This window comes from Pristiophorus japonicus, chromosome 5 (assembly GCF_044704955.1).
Source record: "Pristiophorus japonicus isolate sPriJap1 chromosome 5, sPriJap1.hap1, whole genome shotgun sequence".
In the NCBI taxonomy this organism is placed as follows: Eukaryota; Metazoa; Chordata; class Chondrichthyes; family Pristiophoridae; genus Pristiophorus; species Pristiophorus japonicus.
Window position 1 is genome coordinate 108,207,599 of NC_091981.1, and position 27,261 is coordinate 108,234,859.

Sequence of the window (27,261 nt, forward strand, 5' to 3'; positions counted from 1 at the left end):
ATTTTCTTTACATGGAGCACACATCATGGCTGCAAAAGCTGCCAGAGCCTCATGCAATTGTTGCTGCCCCTCTAAGATCGCACTCTTTCTCGATGGCCCCGTGGTTCAGCATCTGCATGCAGCTCAACAGAGCTTGGAGTATCTTGCGCCATCCGGCGAGGACTCTCCACTGCTATCTCTGCCAATACCATCTGCTCTTGCTCTTGTGACTTGTGAGACATCAGTTGACAACACTATCTCACACAGGACCCACTGAGGTGCGAGTATCTGCGCTGGTACTGGGTGCACATGGGTCTGGTGATGGTGCATCCTCAGAAACTGGAGGTTCCTCTGAGGTGTTGTCTTCCTACCCCGGCTGGACAGTGGTGGGTCATCATAGGCAGTCCCTTGAAATCAAGGAAGACTTGCTGCCACTCTAAAAGTGAGTTCTTCTTAGGTAACTGAATAGTCCAATACTGGAATTACAGTCTCTGTCACAGGTGGGATAGACAGTCATTGAAGGAAAGGGTGGGTGGGACTGGTTTGCCACACGCTCCTTCCATGCCTGCGCTTGATTTCTGCATTCTCTCAGCGACGAGACTCAAGGTGCTCAGCACCCTTCCGGATGCTCTTCCTAGACTTAGGGCGGTCTTTGGCCAGGGATTCACAGGTTTTGGTGGGGATTTCGCATTTTATCAAGGAGGCTTTGAGGGGGTCCTTGAAAAGTTTCCTCTGCCCATCTGGGGCTCGCTTGCTGTGTAGGAGTTCCGAGTAGAGCACTTGCTTTGGAAGTCTTGTGTCAGGCATGCGAACAATGTGGCCCGCCCAACGGAGTTGATAGAGTGTGGTCAGTGCTTCAATGCTGGGGATGTTGGCCTGATCGAGGACGCTAATGTTGGTACGTCTGTCCTCCTAGGGAATTTGCAGGATCTTGTGGAGACATCATTGCTGGTATTGCTCCAGTGATTTGAGGTGTCTACTGTGTATGGTCCACGTCTCTGAGCCATACAGGAGGGCGGGTATCACTACAGCCCTATAGGCCATGAGCTTGGTGGCAGATTTGAGAGCCTCATCTTCGAACACACTCTTCCTCAGGCGGCCAAAGGCTGCGCTGGCGCACTGGAGGCGATGTTGAACCTCGTTGTCGATGTCTGCCCTTGCTGATAATAGGCTCCCGAGGTATGGAAAGTGGTCCATGTTGTCCAGGGCCGCGCCGTGGATCTTGATGACTGGGGGGGGGGGGGGGGGGGGGCAGTGCTGTATGGCTAGGTGAGGTTGGTGGAGGACCTTTGTCTTCCGGATGTTTAGTGTAAGACCCATGCTTTTGTACGCTTCAGATGTTGACTGTGACTTGGAGTTCAGTCTCTGAATGCACGCAGACGCAAGTGTCGTCCGCGTACTGTAGTTTGACGACAGAGGTTGGGACAGTCTTGGATCTGGCCTGGAGACGACGAAGGTTGAACAGGTTCCCACTGGTTCTGTAGTTTACTTCCACTCCAGTGGGGAGCTTGTTGAGTGTGAGGTGGAGCATTGCAGCGAGGAAGATCGAGAAGAGGGTTAGCGCAGTGACGCAGCCCTGCTTGACCCCGGTCCGGACTTGGAATGGGTCAGTGATGGATCCGTTGGCAAGGATCACGGCTTGCATGTCGGCATGGAGTAGGTGGAGGATGGTGACAAACTTATGGGGGCAGCCGAAACGGAGAAGGACACTTCATAGTCCTTCGTGGTTGACCGTGTCAAAGGCCTTTGTAAGGTTGAAGGCGGCCATGTATAAAGGTTGATGCTGTTCCCGGCATTTGTCTTGCAGCTGTTGCGCCATAAGGATCATGTCCATTGTATCCCGTAGTGGACAAAATCCGCACTGTGACTCCAAGTGGAGCTCCTCAGCCACAGGGAGAAGACGGATGAGGAGGATTCTAGCGACGACTTTCCCAGTGACTGATAACAGGGAGATTCCTCTGTAGTTGCTGCAGTCGGACGTCCCCTTTTTTAAAAAAAAATGGTCACGATTACTGCATCTCTGAGATCTTCCAGCATGCTCTCCTCCAGATGAGAGAGGTGAGGTCATGCACCATGTCAATAGTGCCTCTCCGCTATACTTTAGTGCCTCAGTGAGGAATCCATCCGCTCCCGTCGCCTTGTTGTTCTTGAACTGGCGGATGACCTTTTCTACCTCGTGCAGGGATGGGGTTTTGCTGAGATGGTGGTGGGTAGCATGCTGTGGGATGGAGTCGAGGACACTTGAATCAAAGGCAGTGTCTCGGTTAAGGAGCTCTTCGAAGTGCTCCTTCCAGCGGGTCCTGACTGCCTTGGTGTCCTTGATGAGTGTCTCCCCGTTCTTGGTCGATCAGTGGGGTGGGGCCTTGGGTGCTTGGGCTGTAAGGGGCCTTGACTGCGGTGAAGAATCCTCACACATCATGGCTGTCGGCCAGCTACTGAATCTACTGTACTTTCTCCACCCACCATCTGTTCTTTAGATCGCGGGTTTTTTGTTGGACCTTGGCCTTAAGCAGAGTCTGTAATGCTGCTTTGCTGCTCTCGAGTTGGGTTGTTGTTTCAGGTTCAGAAACGTCCTGCACTTGTGACTTATTAGCTCATGGATCTCCTGGTCATTCTCATCAAACCAGTAACCGAGCATCTCCTCGTAGACACTGGTTATAGTGGCCTGGAGGGCAGACCAAGCGCTGTGGGCATTCTGCGTCTCGGGGTCATCAAGAGGTCGTCTGGTTAGCAGTGAGGCGCTGGATGTACAGAGCTCTCTTAGCTGGGTCTTTGAGTGCCCCGCCATTGATTATTTTGTGGCACTGCTTCCGCTGCCGTCGCCGCTTTGGTGCTATATTGATGTTGATGATGGAATGGATTAGGCGGTGGTCCATCCAGCAGTTGTCAGCTCTGGTCATGGCGCTGGTGATGCCCACATCCTTGCGATCTCTGGCGGGGGGAACTTGATGGATCTGTGGGAGAGTAAAGTAATGAATCCGAAGTGCTATAAGAAGAATGGGTAACGTTACCATTATACGCATGATGACATTTCACTGGCTGCTGACATCAGTCACCATATGGGTGACTGTTGTATGCCATATGACTATGAGATTTAATTCTGTCGCCAGGTTGCTGGGAGATCCCCCTCTCTCCATCTCCCACCATCAGCAGTTCTGCGACTCAAGATCTCCAGGGCCGCCTCCTCTGCTGGAGTCAAAGTTTTTAAGACTGGAGGGCCACCTCCAGTTCTCTGCCTCTCTTCTCCTGCAAAGAGGGAAAGAGGAGAATGAGTAGGAGTGATGGAATGAGTGTAAGGATTAGCTGTGCAACATCTGTAGAGGGTGACATTGCCAAATGGCCTCCTTCTGTGGTGTTACTTGCTATGATTGCATTAGGATGAGGGTGAGTGTCAGTGGTAGTTAATCAGATGGGGATGCGAGTCGGTACCTACACCGAGGGGGAAGGGTGCACCTGCAAGGTAGGTTGGTGTGAGGAGTGATGTGCAGGTGTAGTCTTGGGAATGCAGAGTGAAGTGTTTGGGGTGACTGCACATCAGGATGTAGGTGAGTGTGACATTGTACTCACCTGTCCTGACCTCGAGATTATTGAATCTCTTGCAGCACTGGATCCACGTCCTCCTCACCACATCCATGCTGCTGACTATCCAATTCCTGCTGTGTCACTTTTGCTGGTCTCTTTCTACCATCCACAGGGAAGAGGACTTCTTTGCTGGTCTCTTTCTACCATCCACAGGGAAGAGGACTTCCTTGACTGCTCTTACTCCCTGAACCAGCACTTCCAGGGAGACATCTGGAAATCTTGGGGATGCCCTCTGCCTTTGTGTCTCCATGACCCACAGAATTGTCAACATTATTCAGCAATTTACAGCTCTGGAAATCACCTTCAACACTTCTACAGCAACCTTCAAATATGAGATGTGTGCAAGGCCGTTTTAAATATCTGTGCTAAAAACAAGTCATCGGTGACATCATCAGACCCGCTCCATTTAATTGGGCTGGGAAACACACATAACTCTTAATTGGAGCCATCGAGTTAAACGCGCAGTGAAAAACGCGCTGTTCAAATCTTCGGGATGCCGACCCACTATATGGCCCACACACATCTGATCCGACTCCAAGGTAAAGATTCCAGCCTATGAAAGCTGTATGTCCCTGACACACTACACGCTCTGATACAAGATTATGTCTGCCCTCCCCCACAGTCCAGTCAGACCCTGCCCTCTTGGAATTGTCTTTACAAATCGCCTCGCTCCAGAAGCCTCCTAAAAATACTTCTCTTTGACCAAGCTTTTGTTCTCTCAATCCCCTCCCCCATTCCCACAATTTCCTTCTAGTGCTTTTCTGGCTCAGTTTCCACTTATTTAAGCACTCAGATGTTTTCGTTTAGAGAACCTTTACGCAAGTTGTTTGCATCAGGAATTTGTACCAAGCAAGCCAAAACCCCTCGGTGACAATTACCCTTAAACATTGATAAAGTGAAGGGTAGACTGCCTGGTCACAGTGATGACTGTTATAATAATGTCTGTTGAAGCAAATATCACACACTACAATGAGTATGCTACAAATATATTATCAGGTTGCCAGAGTCTTTAAGATTTCAGTCACACTGTCTGAGGCCTCGGCTTGCACCCAGTCCCCTTGGTGATAGAACCACATTCACAAGCCTCTGCACAGATCACTAATCTAGGTTACAGTACTGAAAGAGCAATCACACTTAAAAGTTCTTTCCTCAGCACTATAGGTTTACAGCAGGCTTGAAAACAGATTTTTTTCCCCACTATTGAGTATAACCATTTTACTCTAAATTGTTGAATAGGCATTTGCATACTTTATTTTTTGCATGTGATTTTGGTGCATAATAACCATGCATAATAAATTACTTTCTGAACAAATGATTTTTTTTTGTTGCTATTCACTGAGATGATAAAGATTCACTAAATAGTAGAGATAGTGACTGCGTTGTGAGTTTCCATTTTTAGAAGTGTAAATTTTTACTCATTAAGCTTAGCTCAATACATTGTTTTTCTATTGACCAAATAATAGTAGGAATAGAAACTTCTCCTCATAGCTATGTGATGGCTTCTGTATAGCTAGTAAATATAACGTATTTCGGATGAGACATTAATCTGAGGCCCCATCTGCTCCCACAGGTGGATGTAAAAGATCCCATGGCACTATTTTGAAGAAGAGCAGGGGAGTTATACCGTGTCCTGGCCAATATTTTTCCTCAATCAATATCACTAAAACAGATTAACTGGTGATTATCACAATGCTGTTTGTGAGAACTGAAGCGAAATGCAGCACTCCTACCACTGCCCTGGTCAAATGCAGCACTTCTTCCACCATCCAGGTCAACATTAGCCAAAAGCACAGACCAGAGATCAAACACTGGGACCTCCCTGCTCTACATGGTTCAGTCAATCACTGCATAAATCTTGGAAGATGATGCCAGTCAGGGGAAGTAGAGGCAAGTCCAAAGCTTCCTTTTGTAGGAGTGAGGCAGAGGGGGGGTGGGGGGGGGGGGCTTAATATCTACCCCAATAAATCTTGTGCTTAGAAACATTTAATTGGTGTATCTTCACAACAGTTGAATCAACAAATCTGTTATAATTTAATAAGGAATTGCATATTGCAGTATTGGCTCCAGAAAGCTGCTATACATTTAAACAGAGAGTATCAATAATTTTGTGTATTGTATTCTCAATGTTTTGCATTATGGAACTAAAATACTGCTGTGCTGCCCAATTTGAAAAATAAAACAAAGTACAAAGTAAAACAGGAGAAGATAAAACATTGCACAATTAGATACACTTTGCTTCATACAGCTGCATAAACAGAAAGTTTTGCTTACAAACATTTTTAAAGGTCAGATCTAAAGCTGAAAGTTAAAGTCAAACAAAATAATACAAAGTTCATGATTTTGTTAATCAAAAATATAATTTCAATACCAAAGAACATTTTAGAAGAAATACTTTATCCATTACTAGAAGCAACATTCTAATCCTCCATAACTTACCATATCGCTCTGTATAAATGTTCTTCATGAATGCTATTGGCTGTCCTTGTAACAGTGATATTTAGGAATCACTGAAAAATCTAATTCAAGTCTCATCAAAATAAAATCTGAGGAAATGCTAGGAGATTCAATGTGAGGCAGAAACAGCACAGCATAAAGTGACATCAGCAAGTCTCCTACCTCTTCAGATTCCATGACTGATCTGGCACAGTCATGTGCCTGATACAGCTCATGCCTACGGTCAGGTCTGCTCTGGAAACGAGGCTGCTGCTTTGCTGGGTCCTCATCACCAAAACTCGGAGACTGTACTTTAGGGACTGGCTTGACATTATCTACAAAGATGAAGGGTTTGAAGATGGACCTGAAGCAAACAAATGGAGGTTTTTTTTCATTAATAGTTGTGCAAAGGTCTCCTTACAGCCCACTACATAGCTCTAGGAAATACTGCATTTGTGTAATAGACGCAAGTGAAGGTCGACCGGCTTTATCATACTAATGGCATTTTTAAATTGCAGAAACACTTAGTCAGCAATGTGCTGAGGCTTATGATGCTCTAACTTTACCCATTTACATTGGAAGGTAGATTCAGAACACTGGTGGCAAAGCTGAAAAAACTGCACATGTAATTTTGCCTTATGGAAATGCCCTGATTACAATTTTAAACACTTCTGTCTGCCAATCTTTCCAAAATTGAGGGACCGGCAATCTACAAGCCCCTTTGCTAGAGTATGGACAGGCTGGATATGAGCCATTAAATGTTTGCCTTCAGCACTGGTTTAGCTCCAGGGAACCATCAGAAACCTACCGCATGAGATGAGTTCATGGGCTTCTAAACACAACTGCACTGCTTTTTTTCATATTCAGGTGCCTCTGAAGGTACCATTATAAATTAAATGTAGCATCTGTTCATCTTACAGACACAATTAGTTATCTTCTTTTCCCACAGAACTGAAAAGCTAAATTGTACTTCATCAGTTTGTATTCATACAAGTTAATTTCATTAATAAAAGATCCTAACTTTCAGAACACTGATTTTTCACCTCTTAGTATTTTCCAAACAAAAATTTGTTGCAGACAGTTTAGTTTAGTAACAAAATACAGCCCAATATCTTAGTACAATGTTAGCTTTGGAATTTAAACAAGTGATGACAAAGACAGAAAACAGGCAGGCCCTGAATTCGCGGTTGGTATGACACTGTACTCTGAGTACACAATCATACCGTCTTTGAAATTGACAGCAAGTTCGGGATTTCCGCTTGCGTTTGCGTTGAATCCCGAACTTACGATCTGTCAAGTTACTACTGCGCACCGGCTTTGCTGCATGTTTCACCTACCCATTCAAATCAACATGCTGGTGAAAAATTGGGCTAATTGCCCATCTACTATGCATTAATTACCTTGAAAATTGTTATGTCTGGTGCAAACATGTGCAGGAGTCTGTTGCACAGCGCAAGGGTGCAGGGGGGAGAAATGAGAAAATTGTTTTAGTTGGTGGCTGCTGACTGACCTGTTGTGTTTCCAGCATTTTCTGATTAAAAATTTACTGGCCAGACATCTTTTCAGATGTTAAAAACTTTCCCAATTACTTTTTGAATCCAGAAATTAAGCACAATAAACACCAGCAATAGACACACTATAGATTTGATATATTGGATTAAGAGCAATGTTTTTGTGTGCCGATTATTTCTCAACATATTACAATAAAAAAAATACTGATTTATAGAAACATTTTGTACTGGGGTTACTACTTTATGGACACAATTCAAATAATGAAGCATCTAATTTGATACTGAGTAGTTAAGAACCGTATATCTAACAAATGCAGTATTAATATTTACACATACGTATGAAAGATGTTTGATCAAATGTATATCTGACATAACTAAAATATTATATATATATCTATATGTATGTATGTATTTATACATACTTAGCCTTTTAAATTCCTTCAACCAACATTTCCAATTAAGATGGCTATTAATACTAAGTAGACTGTAAATATATGCCAGTAGAAGACTTCTGTCTTCTATCGACATATATGTACAATCCTGTTTTAGCAATCTCCTCTGTTTCCTGATTGGTTAAGAGTCAGGTCGTGAAAGGTGCACCGCCCCACGTGATCCCAGGTCCTCATACGCAAACGGTGCGCTCCTGGGATCCATGGGTCACTACGTTGCACACAACTCTGCAGCTTCTGATAGCAACTTCACACAAGGCAAGTGCGGAGTCCGTTTGGATGTCGCCGGCCTTACTTCTTAGCTACGCCGCCGACCGCAAATTCAGGGTCACAATCTTTCTGATTTGCTCAATAGAAGACAGAAAATATACCAGAGAATTAGTTACACTCGAGAAAAAGTACACAGAACAATCGAGAATGGCTAATCAATGCCAAAATATTGTGCCGACAGCAAAGAACAATTCTATGTGGCTGTTTAAACACAGTGGACTGACAGGTCATGAGATCCGCAGAAATGTGAAGAACCATAAATATCTCAATAATTTTGTTCAATCTCAAATTGGGGGGGGGGGGGGGGGGGGGAAACGACATTCTACAGTTCTGAGTTCTTTATATAAAGTTGGGTCCTGTAGAACATATGATGAATGGCTGTTTTATCTATTAAATGTTGGAATACCTATTTTTGTGCTAGTATGGAACACCAGAATTTTACTGGGCTCATTAAAGGCTTTATTGGCAGAAGTGTAGTTCTCCAACAAAGAAATCCTAGTCAAAACTTGGCAGAGTATCTGAACCTGTGAATAAATCAATGGTGGTGCGGTGCGTTGAACCTCTAATGCTCGACATGAAACAAAAGGATGAGAGATACAGCCAGAGATTCTTGAGATAATATGTTCTCTAAATTAGCAATGGAATTGAACATCAATCACTTTCCAAAAGAGAAGAATGTGGGGTGGGGGGGGGAGGTGGGGCCATGAGAAGAGGGACAATGATCGAGGGCCTCTCTTGTACAGATCCGAACAGTATATTAAGAAAGTGGCATCAACAGTTTGAAGGTTGCTTGCCTCTTACCGGATAGAATGGAGTGTCACAAAGGAACAACCAAGAGGAAAGAGAAAAATAGATGACCTATCTGTTGCAGTCTTCTCCATTCTTTGAATGATATGTATCCTCCACACTTTGTAGGAGTATACCTTAGTGTAGCATCACAATACTAAGCATGCACATGAAAATGCCATGACATTGAATTTAAGTGGTGCTGCATGTGGTGGTCGAACCATGTCATATAAAGGCCCAGGGCTTCAGTAACTGTGCCAGTTAAACTGAAACAAACAAATACAAACAAAACTGATGCTGGCTAAAACAAGACAACACTTCAGTGTCCTGAATGCAATTGAAAAGCAACCTGAAATAGAAATTCCCGGTTAGTCCAAAGCACTGCTATCAGAATACCAAATCATACATAGTTGATCTAAAGTAAGGGGTGACAGTTTCACTAATCCTGCAAACTTAAATTAACTGTGCAATTATTTATACAAGAAACTATGAGCAATGTATACTGCAGAGCTCCTCACCTTATGGCTAAAATGTAAATGTTTACCGAACAATTAAATTAACTCCAGGTAGGTTGGAAAAGAGCACAGACAAATAAATGGGATAAAAGGAACATTCCCAGAATTGTGGTTAGTAACAGAGAAGTGGTTTACCCAGGGGTCAGTGCTGGTACCTCAGTTTTTCACAAAGCCCAAGAATTTGCAGTCAGCAGTGAAGCAAAGGTTATCACTGCAGGCCCCAAATTATGCTTTGCACAAGGATCTCGCAATCCTTGTGTCGAGAATGTCAAGTTTTCTGACCCTCAATTCAATTCAATAGACTATCGTGTGGATCCCCTTGTTTGAACTGCTGTGATATCAACAGGCTGTCTAAGCAGCCAATCAAAAGGCAGAATTCACAGATTGCAAACAAGGAAGTGTGTAAGCTCTTGAAATAGTTAGAGAGTAAAAGGATTGGGGCTCATAGAAACATAGAAAATAGGTGCAGGAGTAGGCCATTCGGTCCTTCGAGCCTGCACCGCCATTCAATGAGTTCATGGCTGAACATGCAACTTCAGTACTCCATTCCTGCTTTCTCGCCATACCCTTTGATCCCCCTAGTAGTATGGACTACATCTAACTCCTTTTTGAATATATTTAGTGAATTGGCCTCAACAACTTTCTGTGGTAGAGAATTCCACAGGTTCACCACTCTCTGGGTGAAGAAGTTTCTCCTCATCTCGGTCCTAAATGGCTTACCCCTTATCCTTAGACTGGTGACCCCTGGTTCTGGACTTCCCCAACATTAATAAGAACATAAGAACATAAGAATTAGGAACAGGAGTAGGCCATCTAGCCCCTCGAGCCTGCTCCGCCATTCAACAAGATCATGGCTGATCTGGCCGTGGACTCAGCTCCACTTACCCGCCCTCTCCCCGTAACCCTTAATTTCCTTATTGGTTAAAAATCGATCTATCTGTGACTTGAATACATTCAATGAGCTAGCCTCAACTACTTCTTTGGGCAGAGAAGATTCACAACCCTCTGGGAGAAGAAATTCCTTCACAACTCGGTTTTAAATTGGCTCCCCCGTATTTTGAGGCTGTGCCCCCTAGTTCTAGTCTCCCTGACCAGTGAAAACAACCTCTCTGCCTCTATCTTGTCTGTCCCTTTCATTATTTTAAATGTTTCTATAAGATCACCCCTCATCCTTCTGAACTCCAACGAGTAAAGACCCAGTCTACTCAATCTATCATCATAAGGTAACCCCCTCATCTCTGGAATCAGCCTAGTGAATCGTCTCTGTACCCCCTTCAAAGCCAGTATATCCTTCCTTAAGTAAGGTGACCAAAACTACACGCAGTACTCCAGGTGCGGCCTCACCAATACCCTATAAAGTTGCAGAAGGACCTCCCTGCTTTTGTACTCCATCACTCTCGCAATGAAGGCCAACATTCCATTCGCCTTCCTGATTACCTGCTGCACCTGCAAACTACTTTTTGGGATTCATGCACAAGGACTCCCAGGTCCCTCTGCACTGCAGCATGTTGTAATTTCTCCCCATTCAAATAATATTCCCTTTTACTGTTTTTTTTTTCCAAGGTGGATGACCTCACATTTTCCGACATTGTATTCCATCTGCCAAACCTTAGCCCATTCGCTTAATCTATCCAAATCTCTTTGCAGCCTCTCTGTGTCCTCTACACAAACCGCTTTCCCACTAATCTTTGTCTCATCTGCAAATTTTGTTACACTACACTCTGTCCCCTCTTCCAGGTCATCTATGTATATTGTAAACAGTTGTGGTCCCAGCACCGATCCCTGTGGCATACAACTAACTACCGATTTCCAACCCGAAAAGGACCCATTTATCCCGACTCTCTGCTTTCTGTTAGCCAGCCAATTCTCGATCCATGCTAATACATTTCCTCTGACTCCGCGTACCTTTATCTTTTGCAGTAACCTTTTGTGTGGCACCTTATCAAATGCCTTTTGGAAATTTAAATGCACCACATCCATCGGTACACCTCGATCTACCATGCTCGTTATATCCTCAAAGAATTCCAGTAAATTAGTTAAACATGGATTTCCCCTTCATGAATCCATGTTGCGACTGCTTGATTGCACTATTCATATCTAGATGTCCCGCTATTTCTTCCTTAATGATAGCTTCAAGCATTTTCCACACTACAGTTGTTAAACTAACCGGCCTATAGTTACCTGCCTTTTGTCTGCCCGCTTTTTTTTTTTTTTTTAAACAGAGGCGTTACATTAGCTGCTTACCAATCTGCTGGTACCTTCCCAGAGTCCAGAGAATTTTGGTAGATTATAATGAATGCATCTGCTATAACTTCTGCCATCTCTTTTAATACCCTGGGATGCATTTCATCAGGACCAGAGGACTTGTCTCCCTTGAGTCCCATTAGCCTGTCCAGCACTACCCCCCTAGTGATAGTGATTGTTTTAAGGTCCTCCCTTCCCACATTCCCGTGACCAGCAATTTTTGGCATGGTTTTTGTGTCTTCCACTGTGAAGACCGAAGCAAAATAATTGTTTAAGGTCTCAGCCATTTCCACATTTCCCATTATTAAATCCCCCTTTTCATCTTCTAAGGGACCAACATTTACTTTAGTCACTCTCTTCCGTTTTATATATCGGTAAAAGCTGTTACTATCTGTTTTTATGTTTTGCAGAAGTTTACTTTTATAATCTATCTTTCCTTTCTTTATTGCTTTCTTAGTCATTCTTTGCTGTCGTTTAAAATTTTCCCAATCTTCTAGTTTCCCACTAACCTTGGCCACCTTATACGCATTGGTTTTTAATTTGATACTCTCCTTTATTTCCTTGGTTATCCACGGCTGGTTATCCCTTCTCTTACCGCCCTTCTTTTTCACTGGAATATATTTTTGTTGAGCACTATGAAAGAGTTCCTTAAAAGTCCTCCACTGTTCCTCAGTTGTTCCACTGTTTAGTCTGTGTTCCCAGTCTACTTTAGCCAACTCTGACCTCATCCCACTGTAGTCCCCTTTGTTTAAGCACAGCACGCTCGTTTGAGACACTACTTCCTCACCCTCAATCTGTATTACAAATTCAACTATACTGTGATCACTCATTCCGAGAGGATCTTTTACTAGGAGATCGTTTATTATTTCTGACTCATTACACAGGACCAGATCTAAGATAGCTTGCTCACTTGTAGGTTCTGTAACATACTGTTCTAAGAAACAATCCCGTATGCATTCTATGAATTCCTCCTCCAGGCTACCCCGTGCGATTTGATTTGACCAATCGATATGTCGGTTAAAATCCCGCATGATTACTGGCGTTCCTTTTTCACATGCCTCTATTATTCCCTTGATTATTGTCCGCCCTGTGAAGTTATTATTTGGGGGCCTATAAACTACGCCCACCAGTGACTTTTTCCCCTTACTATCTCTAATCTCCACCCACAATGATTCAACATTTTGTTCATTAGAGCCAGTATCATCTCTCACAACTGCCCTGATATCATCCTTTATTAACAGAGTTACCCCACCTCCTTTCCCTTCTTGTCTATCCTTCCGAATTGTCAGATACCCCTGTATGTTTAATTCCCAGTCTTGGCCACCCTGCAACCACGTTTCTGTAATGGCCACCAAATCATACCCATTTGTCCTGCTTTTTGTGGACAGGAGATAACTGGGCAGTTTTCCACATTGTCGGATAGATGCCAGTGTTGTAGTTGTACTGGAACAGCTTGGCTAGAGGCATGGCTAGCTCTGGAGCACAAGTCTTCAACACAACAGATTGCAGGCTCTGGGCTGTGGCCAAGTGGGGTGCAGAACGTAATCTGTTTTGGAGCTGCCAATGACTGACCATAACTTCGGTATTTCCACATGCACGTGCATATGCGCCAAATCCCGAAGTTGCAGTCAGTTTCAAAGGCGGAATGACGGACTACACTGCCAGACCACAAATTCCGGGCCATTATATATAAATAACCTGGATTCTGAATTAGGAAGCATTGGAAACAGTTCTTCTAAAAAAAAAATCGAAAATAAGAGAACACAATCTAAGAATGGCTTACTTCTGTTCCTATGCCTGGTGTTATAGTCTGGAAGTGTTCCAATTCAATCAATTGACATGCCAGATTAACACTATTGTTCCCTTGCCCTACATTGTTACCTTGTAAATTAAACCTCATCCCATCAGAGATATGACTCTTATCAAGTCAACTATGGAGGGAGATTATGGCAGAGGACTATGTACATTGTTCTATGGCCATGTGATGTCCAGAATTGAGCCGTGTTCAATCTTTACTAGTTAGAAAAGAGAGGCACTGAGAAGTTGGGACCACTAGCTGAAGTGGCCATATACAAAAATCAGGCCTTTGTGGACTACAAAGATGATAGCTGCCACCACACTTAAAACTCCTAAAGAATCTTCCACCAGGAATCCACAACTCTTCCTATAAAAGTGTTATCACTGTAATGCAAAAGAACTTCTCCTAAGCTATCGAGACTATGCCCCCAAGGATAGCAGGTCCAAAATAGACAGAAACCACCTGTCTTTTTGGGAACTACAAAATACTTGGGAGTCGGCACCAATTCTCCTCTGAATGGGGCTAACACTTTAAATCACTCCGAATGCTACTACCATGATATAGTCCCAGAGGTGATATAGTCTGATCATTCAATGGAATCTTGGAGGAGTGATTGTGAAGATAACCTTATATGACCCCATGAATCCACAGCAATATACTACTTTGTGACAGTGTAGGGAACTAAGTGGCCTCTTATCCCAGCTGATGGACCTTTCATCAATGCTCTAAGGCAGTCCAGATCCATGGTAGGATCCCTGACTGGAGTACAAGATAGAGCCAACTATAGTAAAGAATTTGGGTTATTTGCAATCTATATTAAGATTTGGATGAAGGGACCGAGTATAATGTAGCCAAGTTTGCTGATGATACAAAGATAAGTGGGAAAGCAAGTTGTGAGGAGAATGCAAAGAATCTGCAAAGGGGTATAGATATGCTGAGCTAGTGGGCAAAAAATTGGCAGATGGAGTATAATGTGGGAAAACGTGAGGTTATATACTTTGGTAGCAAAAATAAAAAAGCAAATTATTATTTAAATGGGGAGAAATTACAATATGCTGTGGTACAGAGGGATCCGAGAGTCCTTGTACATGGAACTCAAAAAGTTAGCGTGCAGGTACAGCAAGTAATTAGGAAAGCAAATGGAATGTTGGCTTTTATTGCAAGGAGGATGGAGTATTTAAGTAAGGAAGTCCTGCTGCAACTTACAGTGCGTCGGTGAGACCACACTTTGAATACTGCATACAGTATTGGTCTCCTTATTTAAGGAGTGATACACTTGCATGGAAGCAGTTCAGAGAAGGTTCAAAAGGTTGAGTCCCAAGATGTGGGGGTTGTCATATGAAGACAGGGTGAGCAGGTTGAGCCTATACTCATTGGAGTTTAGAAGAATGAGAGGAGATTTTATTGAAATGTATAAGATTCTGAGGGGGCTCGACAGGTTGGATGCAGAGAGGATGTTTCCTCTCGTGGGGGAATCTAGAACTAGAGGGCATTGTCTCAGAATAAGGGGTCGCCCATTTAAAACAGAAATGAGGAAGAATTTCTTCTCAGAGCCGTGAATCTTTGGAATTCTCTACCCCAGAGAGCTGTGAAGACTGGTTCATTGAATAATTTGAAACATAGAAACATAGAAAATAGGTCCTTCAAGACTGCACCACCATTCAATATCATGGCTGATCATGTAACTTCAGTACCCCACTCCTGCCTTCTCTCCATACCCCCTGATCCCTTTAGCCGTAAGGGCCACATCTAACTCTCTTTTGAATATATCCAACGCACTGGACTCAACTACTTTCTGTGGTAGAGAATTCCATAGATTCACAATTCTCTAGATGAAAAAGTTTCTCCTCATCTCGGTCCTATATGGCTTACCCCTTATCCTTAAACTGTGACCCCTGGTTCTGGACTTCCATAACATCTGGAACATTCTTCCTGCATCTAACCTGTCCAATCCTGTCAGAATTTTATATGTTTCTATGAGATCCCCTCTCATTCTTCTAAATTCCAGTGAATATAAGCCTAGTCGATCCAGTCTTTCTTCATATACCAGTCTTGCCATCCCGAGAATCAGTCTGGTGAACCTTTGCTGCACTCCCTCAATAGAAAGAATGTCCTTCCTCAGATAAGGAGACCAAAACTGAACACAATACTCAAGGTGTGGTCTCACCAAAGCCCTGCGCAACTGCAGCAAGACTTCCCTGCTCCTATACTCAAATCCTCTCGCTATGAAGGCAAACATGCCATTTGCTTTCTTAACTGCCTGCTGTACCTGCATGCCTACTTTCAATGACTGATGTACCATGACACCCAGGTCTCACTGTACCTCCCCTTTTACTAATCTGTCACAATTCAGATAATAATCTGCCTTCCTGTTTTTGCCACCAAAGTGGATAACCTCACACTAATCCACCGTATACTGCATCTGCCATGCATTTGCCCACTCACCTAAACTGTCCAAGTCAGCCTGCAGCCTCTTAGCATCCTCCTCACAGCTCGCACTGCCACCCAGCTTAGTGCCATCTGCAAACTTGGAGATATTACATTCAATGCCTTCGTCTAAATCATTAATATATATTGTAAATAGCTGGGGTCCCAACACTGAACCTTGCAGTACCCCACTAGTCACTGTCTGCCATTCTGAAAAGGACCCGTTTATTCCCACTCTTTGCTTCCTGTCTGCCAACTAGTTCTCTATCCACGACAATACATTACCCCCAATCCCATGCGCGTTAATTTTGCACACTAATCTCTTGTGTGGGACTTTGTCAAAAGCCTTTTGAAAGTCCAAATACATCACAGCCACTGGTTCTCCCTTATCCACTCTACTAGTTACATCCTCAAAAAATTCTAGAAGATTTGTCAAGCATGATTTCCCTTTCATAAATCCATGCTGGCTTGGACCAATCCTATCACTGCTGTCCAAATGCATTGCTATTACTTCTTTAATAATTGATTCCAGCATTTTCCCCACCACCGATGTCAGGCTAACCGGTCTATAATTCCCTGTTTTCTCTCTCCCTCCTTTATTAAAAAGTGGGGTTACATTAGCTACCCTCCATACCATAGGAACTGATCCAGAGTCAATGGAATGTTGGAAAATGATCATCAATGCATCGACTATTTCTAGGGCCACTTCCTTAAATACTCTGGGATGCAGACTATCAGGCCCTGGGGATTTATCGGCCTTTAATTGCATCAATTTCCCGAACACCATTTCCTGATTTATAAGGATTTTCCTCAGTTTCTCCTTCTCGTTAGACCCTCAGTCCCCTATTATTTTCAGGTTATTTGTGTCTTCCTTAGTGAAGACAGAACCAAAGTATTTGTTCAATTGGTCTGCCATTTCCTTGTTCCCCGCTATAAATTCATCTAATTCCCTGACTTTAGTCTTCACTAATCTTTTTCTCTTCACACATCTATAGAAGCTTTTGCAGTCAGTTTTTATGTTCCCTGCAAGCTTCCTCTCATACTCTATTTTCCCCCTCCTAATTAAACCCTTTGTCCACCTCTGCTGAATTCAAAATTTCTCCCAGTCCTCAGGTTTGCTGCTTTTTCTGACGAATTTATATGCCTCTTCCTTGGATTTAACACTATCCCTAATTTCCCTTGTTAGCCACAGTTGAACCACCTTTCCCGTTTTATTTTTACGCCAGACAGGGATGTACAATTGTTGTGGTTCATCTATGTGATCTTTAAATGTCTGCCATTGCCTATCAACCCTTTAAGTATCATTCGCCAGTCTATCCTGGCCAATTCACGTCTCAAACCATCGAAGTTACCTTTCTTTAAGTTCAGGACCCGAGTGAAGGTGGAGATAAATAGATTTTTGAAGGATAAGGGAGTCAAGGGTTATGGGGAGAGGGCAAAGAAGTGGAGTTGAAGCCAAGATCAGATCAGCCATGATCTTATTGAATGGCGGAGAAGGCTTGAGGGGCCAGATGGCCTACTCCTGCTCCTATTTTTTATGTTCTTATGTTCTTAAGAAGTTGGGATTTCCTCTACTCTGTCAGCTGAGTCAGAGGTGCCCTTAACTAAGTGATCTTGGTTTTCAAAGCCATGCCTAACAGAAGATGCATGTTCTGCTAGAATTTATTAAGTTTCCAGCAAATTTTATAACTGCCCTGGAAATATTGGGGGAAAAATTCGGCTACTTACCGCCACGAGTTCCCACCAGAATTCTGGAACAAAAATGTCAGTCGGCACTCTAACACTGTTCTCTGGCATGGGACTTGGTGGCTGCCATTTTGGTGAGGGCCATAGTGCTATCGATAGCAGTGCTAGCTCTGGACTTGAAAATATGGAGAGCAACGCCACGCTCTGTGAACTTGGACCGTTGTCCTGAGTTTAGTGCTGGATCCTAAGCTCACTCTGAAAAGCGAGCATGCAGCAAACCTAGAGACGCTATTAGCACTTCTTAATGGGACACACATCTTTCAGGTAAGTTTGCATTTGAGCATTTGGACTGGATTTTTTATATTTTATTGAAATAGAGGCTTGGTGTAATACAAGTTAAAAATGTTAAAGTGTGCAGGGGGTGCTGCTGGATGCTGGCAAGGCCTTGGATGAAGGAAGGCCTCTGAGAAGACAAAAAATGCTGGAAATACTCAGGTCAGGCAGCATCCGTGGAGAGAGAAGCAGAGTTAAATATTTCAGATTGAGATGCTGTCTGACCTGCTGAGTATCTCTAGCATTTTCAGCTTTTATTTTAGATTGCCAGTATCTGCCCAGAGGAAAGAGGAAGATGTGGAAGAGGAGGAAGCGGAGGAGGAAGCAGAAAGAAGAATGTAACGCAGACAGCCCCTTTCTGGCCGTGATATCCGGAATGGAATCATTTGCCTGCAGTACCAGTGACCACAACCCCAATTCCCCTTTTAACATTTGTTCCACTCGGATACTGACCATCACAACATCCTGTTGGTCACACTGCTGAAATAAAAGCCATCACAAAGCAAACTTTCCAATCCAACTTTATACATCTATCCATCCATCCAATATGACATCAAGAAATCAACTCCTCTCAGTGTCAACTGTGGCTCAGTGGGTAGCACACTCGCCTCACTCAGAAGGTTGAGTGTTCAAGTTCCACTCCAGGGACTTAAGCACATAAATCTAGGCTGACACTCCAGTGCAGTGCTGAGAGTGTGCTGCACTGTCGGAGATGCCGTCTTTCGGATGAGACATTAAACCGAGGCCCTGTCTGCTCTCTGAGGTGGATGTGAAAGATCCCATGGCACTATTTCGAAGACGAGCAGGGAGTTATCCCCGGTGTCCTGGCTAATATTTATCCCTCAATCAACATAACAAAAACAGATCATCACATTACTGTTTGTGGGAGCCTGCTGTGCGGAAATTAACTGCCCCGTTTCCCACATTACAACAGTGCCTACACTCCAAAATTACTTTATTGGCTGTAAAGCGCTTCGAGATGTCTGGTGGTCATGAAAGGCGCTATATAAATGCAAGTCTTTCTTTATGCATTCCTTTAGTAATGGTCTTGTGTATGCCTTTGCCCATCCTACTGATGTCACGCAATGCTACCCCAGTTGCTGCAGCATGGCCTTGCAGATCGACCTTGAGGAGGTGGTGGCTAGGAGTGTCAAATCGACTGACTGTTTCTTCTTCTTTACTCTCCTCTCCCTCTTCTTGGTCAACTACTGGCTGGGTAGGTTGCATTTCTTGGGTGTGTGAAATGAGGAAGGCACAAGGATGGAGTTGCGGTGAGGGAAGGGCAGGAAAGCAGAAGGTGCATACCAAGAGGATAACCTATGAGGATACCAGCATCTTTTGTCCTTTCAGCTCTGCCACAGGCCAAGGGCTCAACTGTGCCCCTGAACAGAATGGCCAGCACCATCTCCTCCAAGAGGGTGAGGTGAAGCTAGGAATGGGAGGTTTGCCTCATGTTTGGTACAGATTGTTGGTAGGTTAGGTAGTTGTGCAATGATCAGTGTGAGAGGCTAGTGGTGCAGTTGGTAGGAGATGGCTTTTGAAGATGCATTCACTGACCTTGACCACTGGTCCGTGATCATGAAGCTCTTTTGGGTAGTGGAGCCAGGCTATGGGGACGACACTGTGGCGAGTGACAGCCTCAGTGATGTGGTCCCAGTTCCTTCTTTCTGGAGGGCCTCCTGGCCCCTGTGGATAGAGGCCCTCTTTTGCAGTGTTGACCACCTGCACAAAGCTGGAATGCTGTGTGCAAGACCCTGGATGCCCTTCCCTGGCTTGCTGAGCCATGTGATATGCTGAAGCACCTTTTTCTTTTTTTTAAGGTGCAGAAGGCAATTCAGTTGTAAAGCTGAAGATTCCCATTTGGGAATTCTTTGTAATGTTAATTTTTTTTCAGAAGGCAGTTGATCTCTTAAAAACAGCCTATTTTTAAATGATTGCTTTTTTTTCATTTTAGAAAGCAGTTTGTCTTTAAGGGGCTGAACTGCTTTCTAAAATGACAGCCTTGCTTTAAGAGAACACTGCTCTTGCTGCAATGACGCTACGGCCATGCTGTATTGGGCCTCCTGCTGAGACAACCCCAGGAGAACCTGCCTTGCATAGTGAGTTTTAGTGCTGCATTAATGTTAATTACCGACCAGCACCAATATCCCAGTCCTGCCAGCACCATTAATTTCGGTGGCCGTTAACTCCAGCCCTCGGTGGCACCAGCAGGTTTTAGAGCTCTCCAATTTGTAGCCCATTACCCCTTAAGGAGTATTTGTAACATTTGTTGCTCCCGTTAGACTTCAGGAGGACATAGACTGGTAAAATGGGCAGACACATGACAGATTAAATTTAATGCAGTGATTCATTTTGGAAGGAAGTTTGAGGAGAGGCAATATGAACTAAATGGTACAATTGTAAAGTGGGTGCAGGACCAGCGAGACCTGGGGTGTATATGCACACAAATCTTTGAAGGTGGCAGGGCAAGTTGAGAAGGCTGTTAAAAAGGCAAATGGGATCATTGACTTTATTAATAGAGGCTTAGAGTACAAAAAGCAACCTTTATAAAACACTGGTTAGGCCACCTCTGGACTATTGTGTTCAATTCTGGATGCCACATTTTAAGGAGGATATTAAGGCCCTAGAGAGGATGCAGAAGAGATTTACTGGAATGGTACCATAGATGAGAGACTTCAGTTAAGTGGAGAGTCTGGAGAAGCTGGGGTTGTTCTCCTTAAAGCTGAGAAGATTAAGAATGGATTTGATAGAGCTGTACAAAATCAGGAATGGTTTTGATAGAGTAAATAAAGAGAAACTGTTTCCAGTGGAAGGAGGCTCAATAAACAGAGGACATAGATTTAAGGTGATTGGCAAAAGAACCTGAGGTGACATGAGGAAACATTTTTCTTTTAAACATAGCGAGTTGTTGTGATCTGGAATGCACTGCCTGAAAGGGTGTTGGAAGCAGATTGAATTGTAACATTCAAAAGAGAATTGGATAAATACACAAGGTGAAAAAAATTAAAAGGGGCTAAGGGGATAGAGCAGGGGAGTGGGATTAATTGGATAGCTCTACCAAAGAGCTGGCACAGGCACGATTAGCCAAATTGCCTCCTTCTGTGCTGTATTGTTCTACCATTTGATCATTCTATTATTCTATTTGGAATGATGCTAAACACAATCATCCAGTCCACAGAGCAATAGAACAAAATTCCTGGAACTCACTGGCAAATGCAAGGCTTGAACCACTATTTCATGTACCAAGAGGCGCAAGAGACCTCAGCACAGGTTGGTGATTTCTGAATCAGCAATGTCTGTGAGGCTTACAGTGCTTGTCTATTATGTTCCAAATAATATGGTGCAGCCCTAAGTTACGGAGGCATTTCTTGAAGCTGAAACAAACTTGGCAAGTTGTGGTGTGGTTACATTTTATACATCGATCATGCCAGTAATCACGAATAGACTGTTGCATTTGTACAGTAACTAAACCCTGTGGCAGATATTGGTGTAGGCATGTAGTCCTAGCAATGGAGGCTTTTGATGCAGTCATTATATTGTAGGAGTCTGTGCCAAGGATGTACTTTACAACCACATCTCAGTTAGGGCTCACTGTGCAGAGTATAAAATTCCAATTTAAGCTCAAGACCCTTGCATGCTAATAGTCTTGCTTAAGACTACTTTATTTGGGCTCGATAGGGTCATCTAGGGAAGAGAGAATTGGATACTGTTGTTACCAGACAACCTAAAGTGCTTGTTTTTATCCTTTATTTTTGAAAGCTTGTCCTGAATAGAGCACATGTATATTTGCTAGGGGTTTATTGCTAGTAGCGACACCTTGGGCTCATAGGAAACCTGAAAAATAAAACAAAAACTGACGGAATGGATAAATTAACCAAATGTGTGGTACTCTGTCTCTCTAATCTAACCTACTCATCTAGAGTCTGTGTTCTGAACTTTTGCAGATAATGTCTGGTGTGGGGAGGAAAGAACCTTTTGGTGGGTAAAAAATTAATTGGACAATGGCATAGGGGCTTGTAATGAAGTTGAACTCCAACATCTGTTGCTGTAAAGTCATAACATTTTCATGTGTGTGCTAAGCAGATAAAGGTACGCGAAGTCAGAGGAAATGTATTAGCATGGATAGAGAATTGGCTGGCTAACAGAAAGCAGAGTCGGGATAAATGGGTCCTTTTCGGGTTGGAAATCGGTGGTTAGTGGTGTGACACAGGGATCGGTGCTGGGACCACAACTGTTTACAATATACATAGATGACTGGAAGAGGGGACAGAGTGTAGTGTAACAAAATTTGCAGATGACACAAAGATTAGTGGGAAAGCGGGTTGTGTAGAGGACACAGAGAGGCTGCAAAGAGATTTAGATAGGTTAAGCGAATGGGCTAAAGTTTGGCAGATGGAATACAATGTCGGAAAATGTGAGGTCATCCACCTTGGGAAAAAAAAAACAGTAAAAGGGAATATTATTTGAATGGGGAGAAATTACAACATGCTGCGGTGCAGAGGGACCTGGGGATCCTTGTGCATGTAACTCTTTTGAGTTTATCTGCGAAAACATAAAACATTAAAGAGTGCCACCCGACCTGGGTGACACTCCAGACATTTACAAGGCCCTTTTTTTCCCCCCTTTTTTTGTTTTTTTTTGTGTTTTTCTTTTTTTGGTTTTTTTTTTGGGCACTAAAATCACAATTTTTCCCCAGTGCCCCCTATAAAAGGGAAGGGGACACTAAAAGCACCGGCAATTAAAACAAATTAACTTTAAAACGTAAAATCAAATTAAAATTTGGTTGCCGGGCGTGATGATGCACTCCAGTCCCTCCGGTGCCCACCTCTCGCGGAAGGCCGCGAGCGTACCGGTGGACACCGCGTGCTCCATCTCCAAGGACACCCTGGACCGGATGTAAGAGCGGAAGAGAGGCAGGCAGTCAGGTTGAACGACCCCCCGCTGCCTGGACCGGCTGATGGCACCCTTGGCCGTGCCCAGGAGCAGTCCTACGAGGAGGCCTTCGGACCTACCCGCTCCCCTCCGCACAGGGTGCCCAAAGATCAGGAGAGTGGGACTGAAGTGCAGCCAGAATTTCAGGAGCAGCCCCTTCAAATAGTGGAACAGGGGCTGCAACCTTGTGCATTCAATAAAAACATGGAACACGGACTCCTCCAGACCGCAGAAATTGCAGGCGGCCTGGGAGTCCGTGAACCGGCTTAAAAATTTGTTGCACGGCACTGCTCCGTGCACCACCCTCCAGGCCAAGTCCCCGATGAATAGTGGGAGGACCCCTGCGTAGAGGGCCCTCCATCGGGGACCCCCGCCTCCTCCGGACGGCAAGATGGTACGCCATGGCGTGTCCGGACGGCCGGCGAGGATGGCAAAGTTGAGGGTGTGCAGAAGCAGCCCGTACAGGAAACCCCTCCGCGCGGAACTGAAAGGCACGGAGGGGATTTCCCCGAGGCGGCTCAAGTTGTGAGGCGCCGGCCCCCGAGGGAGGTTCCGGGGTTTGGCGCCGATGAGGAATTCCGTCTCCTTGTGCATGAATCCCAAAAAGTTAGTTTGCAGGTGCAGCAGGTAATCAGGAAGGTGAATGGAATGTTGGCCTTCATTGCGAGAGGGATGGAGTACAAAAGCAGGGAGGTCCTGCTGCAACTGTACAGGGTATTGGTGAGGCCGCACCCGGAGTACTGCGTGCAGTTTTGGTCACCTTACTTAAGGAAGGATATACTAGCTTTGGAGGGGGTACAGAGACGATTCACTAGGCTGATTCCGGAGATGAGGGGGTTACCTTATGATGATAGATTGAGTAGACTGGGTCTTTACTCATTGGAGTTCAGAAGGATGAGGGGTGATCTTATAGAAACATTTAAAATAATGAAAGGGATAGACAAGATAGAGGCAGAGAGGTTGTTTCCACTGGTCGGGGAGACTAGAACTCGGGGGCACAGCCTCAAAATACGGGGGAGCCAATTTAAAACCGAGTTGAGAAGGAATTTCTTCTCCCAGAGTGTTGTGAATCTGTGGAATTCTCTGCCCAGGGAAGCAGTTGAGGCTAGCTCATTGAATATATTCAAATCACAGATAGATTTTTAATCAATAAGGGAATTAAGGGTTATGGGGAGCGGGCGGGTAAGTGGAGCCGAGTCCATGGCCAGATCAGCCATGATCTTGTTGAGTGGCGGAGTAGACTCGAGGGGCTAGATGGCCTACTCCTGTTCCAAATTCTTATGTTCTTATGTTCAATGGCGTGGAGTTTATATGCATGATTTCTGCCCAGCAGAATCTGGGCAGAATGAAATTAAATAGTGCAAAAGATCTTGAAATTTTAAGCGCAAGTTGTGTCCATAACCACTTTACGCTTGCGTTTCTGCGATATTTTACAGTGGTTCAAAACTCCATCCACCCCAACCAATCCCGCCCACAAAACTGGCAACGCCCCAGGATGGAATGATGAGTTTCCCCTTGGGACTACGTTAAAGGCGCTATATAAATCAAAGTTTTTACTGTTTTTGGGTGGGGGGAAAAGAGATCACATTGCACCCAGAAAATCGGGCACACAGGCATCCGTGGTCACATTTATCCATCGTTAAGGACCTGCAGCTCAGTGACCGGCAGTCATTTGAAGTCTCACTCAGGGTCTGTTTCTCATACTGATGCTAAAATTACTTTAAATTCAGTTTAATGGAGTTCAACTTCAGTACATTGATCTGCCCTTGTATACAAGACCTGTCACAATCAGTCAACTGAAACCACTGATAGGCCTCTTCCTTCAGCTGCAGCAATTACTTGAATGTATTTTCAGTTAAAATTAATTTAAGTTCAGTAATAGGCATATAAAGTCACGATTCGATTACGGTCCATTACACTCTCGATTGCACTGCTCCATGTGAGATTTTACATTCGGCTTATGCAAATGAGTCTGCATGCAAACTTGGGCGTAACTTCACCCTGGCAAAACCGGCGCAGTGTCCTGCGTATTTTCCTGATTGCGGCCCTAGCGGAAACTCCATGCCATGGTTCTTTGTGGAGTTCACAGTGGCTTTCTTTTCTCCTTTCCCCCCTTTTCTTCAGGCAGAGAGTCATTTCTGCAGTACAGTTCCACTGGTATCCACCCGGTACCTTGCCAAGCAACCACAATTCATGCTATTTTATACATTGAGTGTCAGCTGGCTGTTTGATCATGGAGAGGCCTCACGCTTAATCCTAATCCTGTCTTCACTTGACATCCCCCCAGGAGGGGATAGCATTCAGAAGCAGGAATCCTGGCTAATTTTTCCCTCCCTAATCCAAAGATGCTGCCAGTCAGAGCTCCTACCATCTTTATCTGCGTAAAAACCAGGATACTGCACTTGGGACCCTTCTTGAGCCATCGCAGGAGCTCAATACTTACTCATCTGGAAAAAAAAAACTTCAATAAACTGTGTAAGTGCACTTTTGGAGTAAAGTCATTTGGTTATGTCTATTACCCATCACTCAATGTCAACCAGTGATCTGGTAATGTAGGACCAACCTTGCGGGGTCAGGAGTGGCCGTGAAGAAGTGGATACAAGATGAGCTGCTGCTCTGAGGCAGGATGGACACCATGCTCCCTGCGATGAGGAAAGAATCCAGATCCATATTGTCCTGGTCACGCAGCACATCAATCATTGTTTGTACAGTGATACTTCCTAGTGATAGGGTAATCAGAAACTGATAGTGAGCTCAAACAGTCAATACCATATGGCAATTCAAATAAGCATCAATCTAGAAGCTACAATTATAAAATTGTTAGAAATTTTAAGCCTCTGCTAATATTGCTATCCCGTAATAATACAGAACTAAAGAAAACATTTGCTTTATAGGGCAGATTTTCTAAGTTCACAACCATGGAGAATTACCCCATATGTAGAATTATAATACACTTGACATGATATTTAGGTTTGATCCAGAGTGCGCATTCTGTTGTGTTGATCAAAAGACAACATGCCACATGAAAAAAAATTCGAATCACTTCAGAAACTAACTTAAAATAAAAATCAGTCACGGGATCTGTGCACACTGGCAAGGCCAGCTTTTATTTTCCATTTCTAATTGCTCTTGAGCAGGTGGTGGTGAGCCTCCTTCTTGAACCGCTGCAGTCCGTGAGGTGAAGGTACTCTCACAGTGCTGTTAGATAGGGAGTTCCAAGATTTTGACACTATGGGCTGGAAATTCATCACCTTTCCACCCATTTCCCACCGAAAAAGAGTTTAGTCCTGAAATACCGCCCAAATTGGAAATTACCGCCCAATTACTGCCAAAATATCGGCGGTGGATTTGATTAATTTACCGCCGGCGGTAAACAATACCACCTGCTTTTTTTTTTAGTTATTTTGATGTCATTCACCGTGCAATGCCCAAAGACAGTTGGCGGTAAATTAATCAAATCCACCATTTTTACCGCTAGACTAAAATACCGCCCAGAAAACTCGGGTCTTACCTGATCGTAAGCCAGCGGTAGGGATGCCATTTTGAAAATCAGAGGATCTTGAAGGAAGGTTGTTTGAAGTTAGTGAGAGCTTAAATGTTATTTGTGAGTAGGATTTAAAGGGTGTTTGAAGATATGAGAGAATCTGAGCACACTGTAGTTAATTTAAAGGACATTTGTGGTTATTTGAGGACATTAAAAGAAATGGGGCCTGTAATTTCTCTGCCAATATTGCTGACTACTTATATGATGCGGAATAGAACTGGAAGAAGGTTTATTGAAGAGCATTATGAGCCCAAAGAAGTCGCAGACTTAATGGAGGAGGAGTCCTTACCCCCAATGAATTTTCAGGTAGAAGCGCTCATATCTGCACCTATCCGATACACAGTGCATTAGAAGGCTGTGCTTCTGTAAAGAGGTGATCAATGAGATATACCAGCTCAAAGGCAGACCTGCAGCCTACCAGCACCAACAGGACCACACTGCCCATCGAGATGAAGGTGACTGCGGCATTTACCTTCTATGCCTCTTGCTCCTTTCAGGCATTAGCTGGCGACATATGCTGAACCTCTCAGCACGCCACACATTGTTGCATTCGCCAGGTATCTGATGCACTTTACGCACATAGGATGGACTTTATAAACTTCCCAATGACCAGGGAGGCACAGAGTGAGAGGGCTTTGGGTTTTGCAAGAATTTCTGACTTCCAAGGTTCAGGGTGCCATAGACTGTACGCACATCACCCTGCGATCACCTTTACACGAAGCAGATATACCAAAACGGATTCCACTCCCTGAACGTGCAGCTGGTTGTCGAG

General features: G+C 44.1%; 1 protein-coding gene across 2 annotated transcripts in view; it reads right to left on the reverse strand.

Annotated features, from left to right (window-relative positions):
- LOC139263875 (secernin-1-like) overlaps positions 1-27,261 on the reverse strand; it is a 209,372-nt gene that overhangs the window by 16,189 nt on the left and 165,922 nt on the right. For both annotated transcript variants that reach the window (XM_070879943.1, XM_070879942.1), the window contains exons 6-7: positions 25,509-25,665; positions 6,178-6,358 (exon numbers count right to left, since the gene is read on the reverse strand). In XM_070879943.1, the coding sequence (XP_070736044.1) occupies positions 6,178-6,358; positions 25,509-25,665 (338 nt within the window). The remainder of the gene's footprint in view (positions 1-6,177; positions 6,359-25,508; positions 25,666-27,261) is intronic.